The sequence below is a fragment of the Rhipicephalus microplus genome, chromosome 2, assembly GCF_043290135.1.
Source record: "Rhipicephalus microplus isolate Deutch F79 chromosome 2, USDA_Rmic, whole genome shotgun sequence".
NCBI classification, from domain to species: domain Eukaryota; kingdom Metazoa; phylum Arthropoda; class Arachnida; order Ixodida; family Ixodidae; genus Rhipicephalus; species Rhipicephalus microplus.
The window spans coordinates 246,867,596-246,884,456 of record NC_134701.1 but is presented as its reverse complement, the minus strand read 5'-3'; the positions used below and the strand labels follow the sequence as shown (position 1 = coordinate 246,884,456).

At 45.4% G+C, this 16,861-nt stretch overlaps 1 protein-coding gene across 1 annotated transcript; it reads left to right on the top strand.

The window, feature by feature from the left end:
- Positions 1 to 577: 577 nt before the first annotated feature.
- Positions 578 to 14,051, top strand: LOC142775932 (uncharacterized). The gene is made up of 6 exons (XM_075878492.1): positions 578 to 685; positions 2,727 to 2,919; positions 4,236 to 4,381; positions 9,065 to 9,165; positions 11,989 to 12,329; positions 13,896 to 14,051. The coding sequence occupies exons 1-6, from the start codon at positions 680 to 682 to the stop codon at positions 14,012 to 14,014; spliced, it is 906 nt and encodes a 301-aa protein (XP_075734607.1). The 5' UTR covers positions 578 to 679; the 3' UTR covers positions 14,015 to 14,051.
- The last annotated feature ends 2,810 nt before the right edge of the window (positions 14,052 to 16,861 follow it).

Sequence of the window (16,861 nt, the reverse complement as noted above, 5' to 3'; positions counted from 1 at the left end):
AGAAATGAAGTTGTTTTATATATCCCAAATGTGTTTAAAAATAGTTTAGGCCGCCGCGGTGGAGGTCAAGGTGCTCGGGTGCTCACCCGAAGGTTGCGGGTTGGATTCCGGCCGCGGCGATCGCCATTCGGTGGAGACGAAATAAGGTAGAGGCCGGTGTGCTGTGTTTGTTTGTCCCTTTTATCCTGGTGCAACCCACCACGGACGATCGGCCATGAAACGAACGGTGCCTTGCTATTTAAAAGGAAACCTTCATAATTTCGAAATGTTAATTTATTAATGCATATCCTTGATTTTGATAACATTTTTTTTTTGCTGTAATGCCAGCACACGTTAAAGAACACCAGATGATCGAAATTCCGTAGTTCTCCACTACGGAGTCTCTCATGCCATATGGTTTTTGTACGTAAAAGCCTGACACTAGTTTTTATTATTATCATTATGATTATGAATGTTCTTGTTAATACTATTACAAATAGTTTACGGAATAACTTATGAGTAAATAAATAAAACCGGTCGGCGGCGACGGCGGAGCATCGGCCGGTAGAGCAGCTCAATTACGTGGCGTGGTTGTAAAGGAAGACGAGGCGCAGAACCATCTCGCGCGACCGCCGGATCGTGCGGAGCTGTACCCTGCATATGGTTCCTTCCAAAGGTGATTCCCTCTTGTTCGATCGCAATGAAGGTAAGACGTCGCAATCTCTCTCTATGCTCGCTCACGCCAATGTCCCACTGACCAAGTGGCTGTCCAAAGTGGCAGGAATCTCGCATCATTGTTAACGCTGCGCGCAATGCTTCGCGGTAGCTTTACTTAATATATGTTACGTTTAGGTAGCAGAGTTGCGCCTATAGGTCTAACCAACAACCACATGCAGGTATTAGGCCAAGCCGCACACCGTTCTTCTTGCAGGCGACGTGCACTATTGTACTTGAACTGGTATAGCGCATTACGGGGAAGAAGAAACGGCCGAGCAGACCGACACAAAAGGACAGAGCGCTGTAATTCGTGTCGGTCTGCTCGGCCGTTTCTCCTTCCCCGTAATGCGCTATACCAGTTCAAGTAGGACGAACCAACTCGCCCAATCTTCAACACTCGTGCACTATTGTGTCATCGACCCACCTGTTTGGCGTATAGAAGACCGGCGATCAGGTTGACTGTCGAGGACTAGGGTCAGTCCAGCTCACTGCAGAGCTGGCATCGAGAAATACAGATTGACCTAGCGTCAGCTTCTCCGCAACGCATGGTTGCTAGCGGCGTTTTTCAACTGGGTGGATGAACAGATGGATGCTAGGAGCGTCACCTTTGTAACGAGAAAGCTACATGAGAGCAACCATGCAGGCTCGAACTTTCGTGGTGCGCTCGAGCGCCACCATACCAGTCGGCGACGGATGACGGAACTTCTTATCTTCGCTAAAACGTTCCCTGTTAGAAAGGGTTTGGTTCGTCACATCTCGCGGAACCGCTAGGTTCAAAATGAACCCCATAAAATATCGAACTCATTGTGCTGGACCGACTTGGCGCCTTTGCTCGTCTACTGATCTGAGCACGCTCGTTGATCTAGTAATAAAGTTCAAAGAGAGGCTAAGGTAGAGAGTAGATGGACAGAGAAGGTGTAAGCTTATTTGTACAATAACAATAACCCTGACACACAGTGGAGAAAAGGCGCTGGGAGGCTCACCAGTAAATATACTGCTGGTAGTGTAAGCGGTATGGCAACAAAGAGCGTTAAGCGAAAAGTGAGACAGAGAACAATAAAAATTCACAGCGTCATTGTTAACCAAAAGCGGACAGCGGGTCTCTGTGTCGAATCGGGGTCATCTGTCTCTCACTGCCTTTAGCAACGATTGGCGTGGTCCAATAGGAAACACCGGTCCATCACTGCGTGCTTTGCACCTTCCCAGGTTTCTTTCCTGCGCAACGCCGCGATGAGCGCCCGCGTCAACATCGCCGCCAGTGTAAGAGTTGGCGGCCACTGCTGCGCATCCACACATGGTTCCCTTTAGCGCGGAATGGCGTAATTGTTTATGGGCGAAGCTCCTTAAGGCGTTGGCTAAGCGTCCCGTCGTAATCGTAGGTAGCCACCTCTCGTTAATTCTGGAACCGACGTAGAGGGCGGTATTTGTACTTGTAACGAAGTTCATATACGCTGAAAAATGCGAATGGTACGATACTAGAGGACGTTACTTGTAGTATCATATAACATAAAAATCACAGCATATCCGTGGAGTTAATGATGATGAGTGAGGCGAAGCGTCGGTCAGGCCATCCGCGCTTCCGTCCGTCCGTTTGTTCTTGCTTCCACTTGTCCATTCGTGCATCCGTCCATGCGTTCGTCCGTCCACCGTGCATCAATCTGTGTAGCCGGTCCGTCCGTCCGTTCGTGCCTGCGTTCGTCCCTGCGTTCATTCGTCCGTCCGTGCGTGAAACAGACAGATGACGAACGGACGCTGCCAGCGGATGCTTCACGGTTTGCCGATAAAACCCTTCAAAGCGTCGCCTACACTCATCATCATTCGCTTCGTAGATATGCTGTGACTTTTTTTTTTGCTTGTGGCTGTGGGCTTGCAACGGAAGGGTTGTCATCCTAATAGACGTGCGCAAGAACGCTGGGGATGGGAAGGGGGTGGGGAAGAATGCCATCAGAATTGGCACCCCGTGATTATCCTAAAAGATAATACAGCAACGGTGACGTGGTCGCTTGGCGAATCTGTTTTTACTGACGCAGGGAACCATATGTACGAAACTACTTCTCCTAATATGCCTCAGAGCAGCTCAGGTCCGAGCTGAAGAAATCAGTAAAATTTTCGATTGCGCAAAGGGCGAACTGGTGGCCACCAACACAGCCTATGACACCAAAGGTGGTCCGGATGCATCCAAGTTCAAGCTCGAAATCTCGGGCAAGGCTGCGCCCTACGACGGTAAGTGCACTACCTTTCCGCAAGTGCTGCTTATTGGGCTAGTTGAGACAGCATACAATCATGCCAAAGAAAGTATGGGTGATGTTATTGGAAGTAATTCTATAATGTGAATGTTTACATTACATTGAAGATATTGAAGATAAAATTATTATAAAGTAACGTATGAGTAATCAGCTTTCAGATAGGTCAGTTTACCTATACGTACGTGTTCTTTTTTTTTGTTAGACAACACAGATTTTGTAAATAAATTCTGTGACAGTCATCTCCAGTCGTTTTCGCAAGCGAATTCCATGTCGAAGCACAAATACTTTATCAAAAATGAAGTCACATTGACGAGGTTAATTAACGAAATTCGTGAATTAACTTTTAATAATTCGAAGGCAGCTGTTTATTTTAAAAAGGCACATGACAATTTATATCGCTTACCCATTTTTTGAATAAATTTGCCACCAATTATAGATTCTCATCATTAAAATTTAAGGGCGAAATCAAAAGTGATCGCGCCCGGCGCGCAAGAAACGCGGCCTCTGTTACGTAAGGCCGGAACTACACAACGAAGTGACGAAAGTTGAATCGCGCGCCAAAGCGTAATACGGTCTGGAAAATCGATAAGCATGCTGCAACACAGCAGTAGATATCGCGTTCTTTGCGTACGATGTCTCAGTCTTATCGAGAAGCGAGATTTCATTAGCCCGCAAGAAGGAGCGCTGCAGTGGGCCTGGGTTTCACGTCTCGCACACAAATGAAAAGTTGGCATGCACAGTTCGCATGAAACATATAAGCACAAAACACCGCACGCAAACGCAAGGCGATCCGCTAACGCAAGTGATGACTTGCCGCTTTTCACGGAAAGACACGGCCACGACGCGCATTTAGTCAGATTTCCTCACTACCCTGTCAGTGGGAGCTCGGTCTGACTTGACAGAAAGACCGGTTTTCTGTGCGCCGGCCGCAATTAGTTTCCATTTCACCCCTATATTATAAACATCGCGAATCGCGTACAACTTTAATGATTTCTAAACGAGGCACTACGACTTTTTAGCATAAGCAACTGCCTTCAAGGGAATAATTAAACATCTAACTAACGTGCTCTCCTTAATTAGTCTCGAAAATGTCATTCCAGCTGCGGCAATGTATTTCCACCTCGATATAGAGTACGTGTGGCAAATGACTGGAGCGTGACTGTGGTAAAATTTTTATAAGTATCTGTATTTTGTAAAAAAAAGACCCCTAATAAAATAGCACATTTCTAAAATTGAAATTACCATTTTGTTTCCCACGGTGCCCTATATTCTCCTTCTTACTCTTCCCTACAGTTACCCTTAGCCCCGCGACTCCAACCGACAAGTTTTTCGCGGCTTACGTAGGCCTTTATGCAGAAGATAAACCTGTGCCAACCGGGCTATCTGCACCCGCACCTGCGAAAGCAGAGAAGTGCACCGACGGTAAAGTTGAAGAAATGGTATGTAAAGCGCAGTCCTGTCAACATGTTTACCACATTACTCTGTGGCCCTGTCTCGACACGTCATTCGAACAAGTACTGTTGGGCTGCATGCAATTGAGTGTACGTGTGTGCCATGAACATGACAATTATCCTAGAGACGTGGCGTTCTGCAGTTGTTTTAGTTCAGTATATCACGTTCGCAAGCATTGTTTGTCTGTATCGACCAGAATTAAATGTTTATTTTGCTGCGACTGAACGACAGCGCCGAACACCAACGGATATAGTAAAAGTTGCATATCGACGGTGCCACCATTCTCTGTCCGCACACGGCGATTCCTTTCTTAAAGTGGCAGTACAGTACATATAGCCGAATAGACTAGGTTATCGTCTGCAAATGCTGCAATTTTCGTAATTTTTTCAACAGTACCGCAAACGTCTAATATGGTCCCTGTTCAAATCAGTGTACGCTAAACGCTCTCCTCGCGGGAGCAATGATGTGGCGGCGAAGATAGGTAATCCTTTATCAAAATAAAATTAGAAGTCTTTACCTGAACGAGCAATACTCCCGGATTTAAACGCGACAGCATTCGTTTAAATCGTACTGCGTCAAGACGCTACGAATGTGGTGATACGGCCGCTGGATAAAGAAGTCACAGTTCCGCTCAAGTGCACCGTTTCGCCAAAAGGACGAAGCAAAGAATGCGATAGCAACATATTCGAATGTTTTACGAAGCAAGGCTAGCATTTTTAGGAGCCATATCGATTGTAGTAAGCATGCGCTTGCCAAGTAACCAAGTTTCCTGCGGCGCGGCCACAGTAGATGACCACAAGGCTCCGACAGCGTGGATGTGAAGCGCCTCCCGTGAACAGCGCATGCTGGTACTAAGAGCTATACGTTGTGTGTCACCACTGGTGGCAGTTACACGTACACTTTTGGCACCGTTTTTTCGTGTTGATAGCGTAGCCCGTAAAATCTCCCTCCTGCTGTAAGGGCAAGAGCCGCGCGGCGACAATTGCCCCAATGGCGCAGTAACCAAGCCCCCCCCCCCCCCCCCCCCTCGGTCGCTCACGAGATAAGCGCGCGCGCAGACGACCCCGGCCGGAAAGGCGATGTTCCCTACGCAGAAAGAGGAGGCTAGCGCAGTAGTCACAGAAGTCTCGGTGTACACCGGCATAAAACACTTTAGTGTTGAAATAACTGCGTATAAGGAGAAAGTAAAAAAAAAGGGGGGGGGGGGGCTCTTGCAACTGAATAACCCCTTCAGACGCCTTGAGAGTGGTGGTGTGCACTATCCAGGTGTTCACACTACCTGGAAACATCAATTCCAGTGACCTCAAGCAGGCCACATCCATGAAGACTGCGAAGAACGCAGCTGCGTATGCTAGCAAGCCACTTGCACTGGAACTAAAAGTCTCTAGTGCAAATCAGTTCTGCGTTATCCTTCCAGTTCATCGACGAACTTGTTTAGAAAGAGAAACTGACAACATTTCAGCTTTTCATCATGCAAGCAGCTTTTTTTTTAAAGAAATCTGTATGACTTCTCTATGAATTATCTTGTGGCTTAGTGATACTAGCTGGTAGCTGTCAATTTCCCTTTCTCTCGTAGCTTGTTTTATTCTGGGATTTGCCAACCGCGGCTGCATTTTGTTCGATGCTTTCACAGTGCTCAGTCTCCAGTGATTTCTCGACTCGAGATGACTGTCGTACAACCTTCAGTACGCGCAGTATACGTACATGGATTTATATTAGCTATGTGATGGTGTTTTGCTGCGAGTCCCGTTCAGGAAAAACACCCGGTGCTTCTTTTCGCCAATTCTCAAGCAATGCTTAGCTGTGAGCTGAATCGCCAAATACTGCGATACAACCTCATAATCAACGACACGCCTGCATCGATTGTTGTGTGCAGCAGACACTTCCATGATGAAGACTATGTGCCTGCGTGCATGCATCAGAAAACTACTTCCTGACTCCGTGCCATGGGCATCAGCAGGGGGGCGCAAAAGTGGATCAAAAGAGTTGAGTGTTGGGCGAGTTGGTGCTTTGACATAGAAACCATCGTGAGAGCGAAACTAAACACAACACACAGGAAGAAACAGACGAGGACAGGCACAAACTACCAACATTTGCTAGTTTGCGCCTGTCCTCATCTCTCTGCCTGTGTGTCGTGTCGCTCCACCTGTCCCACAAACCGCAACAACACTTGCCCTCACCAAAGCTAAACCAGTGCTGTTCCTCCTCCCTAAGTCGCGATGCTGTGTACGAGCCGATGGCATGGGTCGAACAACAACTTTATTGCCGATAGTGACGAGTTTGAGTAGGCCAGACGGGTGACGTCACGCTTACGTAGGAGCGACAGCTTGTGCTCACTATCGCGATCGTGCCAACTCGGTTACATCTTCCTTTCCTTGGGGAAATATTGGTCACTCTGGCATGAGGTACCGACGAGGCTCGCGACGTTCCCGAGTGCTTCTTTGTGGTAGTGGCGGCTCTGGAACGGGACCTGAGCCTGGCAAGCCTGAGGAAGGTGTTGTGGTAGTGTCGGGGCATGGTAGCTCTGGAACCTTCCGGAGATGTTCCCGTGTGCGTCGCATTTCTCGGCCATCTTCTGTTTTTACCAGTACGGAGCTTGGAGCTCCCGCTGATCCCAGCACAACGACCGGTGACTACGTCCGTGTGTGCGTCATACAACGAGGCCCTCTCAACGGGTGAGAGGGTGTGCAGGTCCCGAGCACCTCGATTGTAGTAGACCGTCTGCTTGTGACGGATCTCCTGGAGACGGGAGCGCACCTTCCTGCCGGGCAATGGAGACGGCTTCAGGTGGCAGGAGGGAATCGGGAGCAGTGTTCTCGTCTGTCGACCCATCAGCCTTTGCACAGGTGACTTCAGAATAGCATAACGTGGAGTATCGCGCAACTCAAGCAGAGCTAAATGAAAGTCTGGGCTGTTATACGAACACTTCTTCAGCAGCGTTTTCGCTTCTTGAACTGCCTTTTCGGCCATGCCATTTGCACGAGGGTGATAAGGGCTTGACGACACGTGGGTGACTCCTAGTTCATGCAGGGATTCATGGAACTCTTGGCTACTAAAAGGGGGCCCATTGTCACTACAGAGCTTCACTGGTAAGCCGTGGACAGAGAAAACTTTCGCGCACCACTCCTTCAAGTGCCGGGCTATTGTGTATCAAAACTCCTTTATTTCAAAATAAAAGAGAGTAGAAGTCTACAATTAAGGCAAACTCTTTACCACCATGATGGAATAACTTACCACTGTGATGGAATAATGGTTTGCACCCCCCCCCCCCGACCCCAAGAGAAAATTCTGCCGACGACCATGCTCCGCGCCTACTCTCTTCGAGGATTATCCTTCCTACTGGATTACAAGTGCAAAGAAGCCTCACAAAGATCCTGCTTCATGAGCTTCACCCCTACGTCAAACATCAAGGAAGCGAAATGTGGAGACCACGAACCAGATCTGATGTTGCGACTTCACAAGATGCTTTCATTAAACAATTGAAGCAGTAAGTGTTTGCACGCAAACAATAAACAGTAATGCCCATCGCGCGTGTCTATACCTGGCTATGATAAGAAGATTGCACTTCCAAGTGATCGTACCATCTTTCAAAATGTGAGAAGGTGCAGCAATTTCTTAAGAAGGTGGAAAAGGCTTCTGAATATTGCGAAAGCAAGCACCATGCACATGTTAAGAAAATCGCAACAGATGCACAAAAAGGAGAGGAAAAGGCCGTGTTTTTTTTCCATCACATAGAATGTTACGAAAAAAAAAAGCAATTAGCGTACCTAGAAGTAGTTGTTAGGGAGTGTGTGATACGGCGCTTTCTGTCCCCATGAGGCTATGACCATGCTGGCACTTCGGGGCTTCTTACACTGCCAGCAAAATGCACTCTTCAGAGGTATATAGGTCCAAGCCCAACATAATCTGGTATGAGCAATGCAATGTCTTCAATGATTAAGCAACTTGTTTTCCAGTGCGCAGTGAGTGAAGAAGCGCACCCTAACTCATGTGCCAGTGTTGCGCGCGCTGCACGGAGCGGCGGAGGAGGGTCGACGGAGAACACACATCGAGAAATCCATATTCATTCCTCCATGAAGAAACCCTAGAAGTAGAGTGCACACTGTACTAGGAGGGTCTCGAGTTGCACATACAGTAACTCTAGGAGGGTCAGGGTCACAGTGTCCCGCCAGAGCAGCAGTGAGAGGCATTTACTACACCTGATGCAAAGGCCGTAAGAAGTGAGCGCACTGGTGCAGTCTAGCCTGGCCATGTCGCTGTAAAGATGCGTAAATACTACATTTTTTCGCATATAACCCGTCCTTGCATATGATTTGCACACCCAACTTTGACTCTCCAAGAAGAAAAACAAACGTATGTACACCCTGCATACGACCTACACCCCTACCTTTTAGACACTTTTTTTTTCTTTTTCTGGGTTATATGTGAAAACATACGGTATTTTACTGTTACCCGAAAAGCTAAAGCATGAAAAAATTTTTGAACGGTTTGGGGGGGGGGGGGGGGAGAGTTAAAACCCCTCATCCTTTTTGTTATGCCCGTTCTTTTAAGCAAGCACAGTGTGCACGCTGGAATGTGCACAAAAAAGGAGATGAGCAAGGTTTAACTGTGTATTGAGTAAAAAAAAATAGATGAAAAGAATTGTCAATGTTCTTTCATTTGGTTCACAGGTTGCATCTACCAATTCAACAACAGGCCTAACAGAATTTAAAATGACGTTTACACCCGACCCGGACTTTGCAAAAGATGCAGACAAGACAATCATCGCTAAGTAAGTGCTCATGATTTGTGCTCCCTACGAACACCGAGAGTGCTCGACCCCTTTGAGTACTGACATATACTGCACTGATGGCCAAGGTTACAGTTCAAACATAAAGCGGGCATGGTTCAATGCATGCCAATACTTAAATATGCAAGTGACGTGGCCACCAAATAGGCCATGGCATGCGCATAAATCAATACAAACAGAGCTGTTATAAAACATCCTAGTAGAAGTACGTGCCAGATGGCGTACTTGCAGACAATATACAAGCAAGAAATGCTTAGAATATTCGTGAGAAAAATTTAGGACAGATGCGAATGCCATAAAAAACAGAAGCTGGTGTAAAGAACAAAAAGGGGGACAGCCAGGACGCTATACTGTAACAGATACAGTATTACATGAGCAAATAATAATAATAATAATAACAGCACTGAAAATGTGAGTTGTGAAACAATGACTCTGCCCTAGTACAGCTGGTTTTGCAAAAAGTGACTTGGTTATGAAATAGTGTCGAACGAAATGCTTGGAATGAACTTCTTCGATAGCAAACCTTGCTATGAGACCAGCAGAGGCTTTCGAGACTTATGTATGGAATACTACCCTGCAGTAATGAAAGTTCGCTATAGTGAGAAAAAAAGGCCTCTGGACAGATGCCGGAATTAAAGAATGAATATGCAGGCAAGAGCAGTATCTATAACACGATTGAACAGCATAAGCAGATACATTATTTCAGCAAATAACAGAGTCCCCACACGCATTTGGCCTTCGTCCATCGTTTCGTTATCATATTGTTACAAACAAATGGGTTTATTTACAGGCGAGATGAAATGATATGAAAGTGAGAGGAACGTCACTGTGGACGGAGATCCGTCGGGCTTGCCCAACCACACGACCACTCGGTCCAAGCCCCAGATTTTTTACTTTTCTTCTGCATTCTGTACACTCGCACATTTTTGTTAAAATATTATCCACCGCCTTAAAAATAAATGGCACCTTACCGACCACATGAAAAACTCGCACCCAAGTATGCCACAAACAAGGGCACTCGGTTATTAATTGCAGAACATGCCCTACTATTAAACTATTGGCTGAGACGAATTGGAGCAAAGAATAAATCAACAAGCAACGCAATAAAGCGGATGGAAGACTGAAACTACTCACAGCTGTTTTGTCCTGGCAAGAGAGATCGTTTTGCAGAGCACATAGGCCAGGATAGCCACAGTGGTTTTGGTGCAGCCGCCCTGTGAAGCATTTGCTGTGAAGTAGTACACACGCCTAACCCAACAGACTCCACACACCTTTCGAACCTCTAAAGCAAAGTGCAGCGCCAATAGCTTAGCTCGTGACGTTGCACAAAAGGTGCCACACAACCTCAACGTGTTGCTGTCTGAGAAGCCAGTGCAAATGGCTCAGACTAAGTAGTCTACGACCGCATCACTTCACTATGTGATTTGCAGACAACAATGTGTAATGGTTGGGCTATAAACCTGTGGACCATTCTTTTTAAGGAACACGTATTGGTGTTCCGACCGAGTCTTTTGGAAGCTTCCGTATAACAGCTTGAAACGCTAATCTTTAGCAGAGTTTTGAGACTGATATCTTATAAACAACACAGCATCAGCTCAGCATTCAAATTTCTGCTGAGTAATTAGTAAAACTTCAATAGTGTCTAGTGTCAATTTCATGTTTAACTGGCAGACAATTAAAAGTTTTTCTGTAAACAGTTTTGCTATACTACATAGAACTTCAGTTTGCTGTAACAGCATACAGCCCTGCCATGAATATAGAGAACAGCTTTCTGCGATCATGTGCTGCAAGCTCGATGTTTTGGGGTCCATCACTCGATCAACTGGAGGCTTTTCAGATACTAAAACCAGAAGGTTGTCGCATACCCAGCCAACTTTAAAAGAGAAATTTGGGAAAACTTAAATCAACTGCGTGATGACAGCATTTTACCAATGCATTATGCAAGCAGGTGTAAGCGATTCCTCTTTTGATTAGTTTTGAATTGGCCAATGCATACAATAACAGTGGTTTGTGTGGATGTGGCTCATACATGCAGCATGCATGATGCTGCAAAAAGGACAGTTTCAAGTCTGAACCTACGCATGTGTAAGTAAAAGAGGGCTGAGGCATTCTTGAAATAGAGCCAACGTTAGACGAATGGAGGCTTCAAAAGAATGGCTTCATAAATGTCGGAGTTAGGAAGTAATCAATAAAACAAATGCAATTTTTGTATCGCCCAACCCTGAGCCAACGTTTCTGTTTTAGATGCGCCAAATACAAATCACTCAACACATGACTAGTATGGCAGACAAATATATGTTTTTGAACACGTGGATAGTGGTACAAAGACGATATAAATATCATGAACAGGAACCACCTCAAGGGTGTGTACATCAGTAACAGAATGAAAGCAAAAATTACTGATCGCACAATATGACACATACACCAATTAAGGAAGGTTGTAACGCATGGTTTGACAGTTGATTGCATTCAGTTACAGCCCCAGGAAAATAATAAAAATTTAAGGCAATTATAGTGGCTAGCCAAGGAGATAATTGCTTGTGCATGCCTTTGTTTTGTACATGCCTTTACCTGTGGAAATGAATAGTAGCTGAGTAATGTCTACAATATAGTGTTTCTTCATCGGATGAAACATAAGTTTTAATCCTGGAGTGCAATTCCCTTGGTCAAGGTTGAAACACGGCATTACAATGCACTTGTGCATACCTTTTTATCGAACGTGTCAGACTTTGTAACGGAGGCAAGCAGTCTCTGAAGCAACTAACGCTGCAGCTTGACTGTTATACAGGAACGACTTTCTTCCAGGGGGTTTGTGTGCCTTATGGCCACCGCAGGAAAGACTCTATGTTCAGCTCAGATTGAATCTGCACCATTCACTGTGAAAAAATCGGGTGGGCCACCAGGACCGCCACCACCAGAGCCGCCACTGCCACCAGGACCACCACCAGGGCCGCCACCACCACCAGGGCCGCCACCACCACCAGGGCCGCCACCACCACCAGGGCCGCCACCACCACCAGGGCCACCACCACCACCACCACCAGGCCCACAACCAGCGCCACAGCCCCCACCAGATCCTGCGCCAAAGCCTTCAGGCGACCCACCCTCTGCCCCCCATGGCAGCAGCCCAAATGCTGCTTTGAGATGTGAGTGTTGTAGGAGTGAACATGTGTATGTCATTCAATCTAATGCGTCTTAAGAGGGAGTAATTGAGATGTACCCGCAGTGAGCCAATAGATCACAAAATAGCAAACCCAACAGTATGACGGAATGCGAATGTGTCTAAAATAGCACCTTGGTTGCACCTGTAAGCAAAAGGGTCATGCCGACAGCCAAACCAAATTCTCTGTCCACTTGCTTGGCGGTGACATGCACAAAATTCATTCGCCAAAGGTGTACTAGAGAGCACTAGAACATGATGACTAGGCATGATGCCTCCCCATGGAGGCATCATGCCACTGTTTCTAAGGCTGTAGTGTTTAACATAAAAAACAGCGCCAATAATGAGGGACAAGAGAAAGAAGGAGACAGACAGCGGCACTGACTTACAACAAGATTTATTTGCTAGAACCGCACAATATATATACTTGGGCAGTATCTGACAAAGAAAGAGAAAAATACAGAACAAAGAAAACAGAATCCACCTAACAACTACGTAATCATCGCCACAACACACCATGAACAACATGTGTGCCAACGTTCTGAAGAAAATCTATTTCTTTTTGTGATAGCGCAATCGAAGGCCTGCTGACACATGCACTGCCCAACCTTTCCATCTCTGCAGCCTCATAAATTTCATGTATTATCTGGTCCTGATGACGTCTAATGACGGTACAAAGCTGAAAATCGGGGACACAACCGCAGTCTCAGCAATGAATGCCGGAATGGCCCGAAACTGTAGAGGCATCATCTGGACCAGATGATACGTGAAATTTATGAGGCTGCAGAGATAGAAAGGCTGGGCAGTGCATGCGTCAGCAGGCCTTCGATTGCGCTATCACAAAAAGAAATAGATTTTCTTCAGAATGTTAGCACACGTGTTGTTCATGGTGCATTGTGGCGATGATTACGTAGCTGTTAGGTGGATTCTGTTTTTTTTTTATTTTTCTCTTTCTTTGTCAGACACTGCCCAATTATATATTGTGCGGTTCTATCAAATAAATCTTGTATTAAGTCAGTGCCGCTGTCTGTCTCCTTTCTCTTGTCCCTCGTTATTGGCGCTGTTTTTTATGTTAATCATGTCGTACCAACTCGCCCAAGCAACCACGTTAGCTGTAGTGTTGTTATCCTATGATATGTAGACATCAAGCCAACTATGAACGTGCCCTTCTGATGGCACTGTTTCTCGTCGCGTGTAAAAAGAAAAAAAGTGTTTTGAACTGAGGGGATTTGTATATCCCTTTAAAAAACCTTGGAAATCAGTGAATGTGTGCGGGGCAGCTGTGATTAACAGGAGCCTTCAGGAGGCACTTCTGAAGGACCTGAAGGAGTAGCTATCGAATTATCTCTCTGGCGCTCCAGGAAAGAAGAGGTGGGGTGACGGGTGGGGGCAGGTTAGAATTTTCAAGAGGGCAGCTGCGTTATGATTTTTGACAACCTTGAAAATTAGGTAGGTGGCCACTTCCCCATCATAGAAACGTGACAATGAGTAGACCTGGCTACATTATGTGAACAGTTGTCGTGACTATTGGATGACACTTGTATGTTTGCAGGGAAGGCAACTGACACGCTTCCCACAGCCTTCATGGTGCCAGCCCTTGTGACACTGCTCATCATCTTTGCTCTCAGACAGTTTCCAGTGTATCCCTATGCCTTCATCACCATGTACTAAAAAAAAGTCATTTTCATTAAAGTGCGTTGTTCCTGCAGCCTGTGCCCTCCTGTGTAAGATTGTGTTCATAAATTCTGATTAAAGATGACAAATGGGCACTATTAAGGGAGACACCAGGGTAGTTAAACATACTATATCTTTATGCAAGAAATCACTTATTGTGGTCAAATATGAACCACCAATTTTTTACATTCACTCTGAAGTGCAGGTTTGCTAGTGGTAGCATTGCCATAAGCTGCTGGGGAGCTGTGGAAGGCAATCTGTGGGAAATGTCTAAAATGACTGCAAAATCAAGCGTTTTTTTGTTTTGTTTATTTGTGTTCGAAGCAGACCTTGCCAAAGTACGTGATGAGACACTTTCTGTACATCTGTTCTGTCACTTATGATGTGAGTGGTGTGCTGGGCCAGTTGGCTTCTACATATATTTGACGCCATATACAGTAAATAGTACTACACTGACACCTTCATGTGCTCTGCTGCTTCCATTTCTTGGAGTATAATTTTCTTCACCGATCTTCTCATGATGGGCAGATCACTTGAACAATCATCACTGGTTACTTCGGCTGGCGTACCCTCAAATATGTAAATTTAACCCATATCACAACCATCTGCCTACTTTGCAAGCTTCACTGACTTATAGCACTCAAGCCTTGCATCTAGCACAGTTGACCTTGCACCTCTGATTATCTTCTGAGTGGTTGATTTGATTATTGATATGTGGGGTTTAACGACCAAAAACCACCATATGATTATGAGAGACACCGTAGTGGAGGGCTCCGGAAATTTCGACCACCTGGGGTTCTCTGAAGTGCACCCAAATCTACTAAAAAAATTTGAGGAAATTACTGAGGAAATTTGTTCTTCCAAGATAATTAGGCCAGAATGAAAGATTGGGTGCTGAAATTGACCGTAGAGGAAGTTGATAAATTTAGTCAGTTTTTAACACTCTGCTGCATCTAGTGGCTGTGCTGTGATCTACAGGACATGATGCTTGGGGACGTTCTGTCCACCAGAAACATGTGTGCCAACAATGCCAGCATTTGGCCACATTTCTCAACCCACCCAGCTTCCACCACAGCTTATAAAACTAGTATGATTAGCACTGAGAGCAAACCGTGCTTCCGAGTGGAGGTTGAAGTCCCAGAATGCTGTGGCATGTCTCAGCAGGGGGAAGAAGAAGAGCCTAGAATGTATGGCACACACCCATGCTGGGGAATTGGCCAAGAACTGGGTAGTTCTAATGAAATACATTTATTTTGATAGCTTACGGCTTTTAAAAAGATGAGAGGGATTAAAGGAAAAAATTGAATATTATAGATTGACAAAAAGAGTTACGGATATAAAAAAATCAGCAGCTAATTTCAGCAACAATGAAAAAAATGAATAAATAAAACAATTTGTAAAGAAGTAATTTAGGAGTAATAATTAGTTCTACAGTCTGAACCTTTTTGAACCTTTATTAACCTCCTGCAATGCATCAGCAACTTTCCCGTCACTGAATCCTAGTGGTAAATCCACCAAAGAAAGTACAGTATGGCCCACTATTTAAGAACGCTCGAATGCACACCATCAATAATCCTGGCCTTCTAAGGGCAAGTGGATTAAGAAACAATCTTCATGCAAGCCAATAGTCTGTCAAGAGGAGTCGGAACTTTTAACCCCCAGTAGCCTTATGCATATTTAAGCCGCTATGATTCCGTAAGATAGCGAAATCTAAACATGCTGCTCACACAGGTGTTCCCTTTAACAGTGGACCCGTCTGTACATTTGGAGTGTATAACTCCAGTCTTACGAGACGGAATGTGGCATATCTTTTACAAGACATCACATAATGACCTGTTGTCTCAGGGACTCCACAAAACCAACAATTATGGGAAGCAGCCAGATCAGCTCTGTGTAAATAAAAATTGAGATGAGGAGTTTGACACTGCAGCCTAGTGAATAAATTGAGAGGGTGCAAAATGGAAGCAGCAGGACATTAAAATGTACACCCTGCATCCACTGAGGTGACTCTGACGTCATGGCTTGCTGCTGCCATGCAGCCGCTGCACGCTGACAGTTCTCCGAAATACAGCGAATTGTCTAAAATTGTGTGAAATAGGCTCTGTTGATCGAAAAAGTCGCTACTCCCAAGTGAAATTTCGATGTTTTTGTCACCTTTTCTTATTAGCGTTCAGTAGCCATTCAATCAAAAGCTCACCCATTACAAACCACTAGGGCATAATCGACCATCATCAGTCAAGCATCAGCAAAAGTGTGCAGCTACATAGGTAGATGTATTGCTTTATATACATACAGCAGGTATCTCGTTAATTATTGAAACGATAAATTATGGCATAGTAAGCAATTCAAAATTATGGTAGTACTAGGCAAGCTAGAAGATTAAAAAAAAAGCCAATGTTACATGCGCAGGTGCTCGTTTTCCTGTGGTATAGCTGAAGTGTCCTCTGCAAAGCGAAACGTGGCATATAAATAAAAAGGTGATGCTAATAGGGCCAATATATTCTATTACATTCTACTCTTGAAAGGGAAAGTCCTTCACACCCTTCCAGTCAATGTCTGCTTGTGGGCATTTGTTAGATATTGGGAGAAAAAATAATGCCCTAAAAGAATATAATTAGACGAGATGCCGCAGAAGGCTCCGGTTCTTCAGCATGCACTTAAATTTAGCACACGGGCCTGCAAAATTCTGCACTTCCCGAAACGCGGCTGTTGCAGCCGGGACTTCGTCCTTTGATCTTGGGTCAGCAGTCAAGCCCCAAGAAGAACTAGACCACCGGTGTTGGTGGACATAGGAATAAAAACACATCCATTATTGGAAGCTTGCCAAGAATGTTAACAGCAAGC

Bases quoted from the DNA above. Each gene is read 5' to 3' on its own strand.
- LOC142775932 (XM_075878492.1), top strand. The intron at 4,382-9,064 runs GTATGTAAAGCG...TTTGGTTCACAG, and splicing joins ACGGTAAAGTTGAAGAAATG to GTTGCATCTACCAATTCAAC. The intron at 9,166-11,988 runs GTAAGTGCTCAT...ACTTTCTTCCAG, and splicing joins GACAAGACAATCATCGCTAA to GGGGTTTGTGTGCCTTATGG.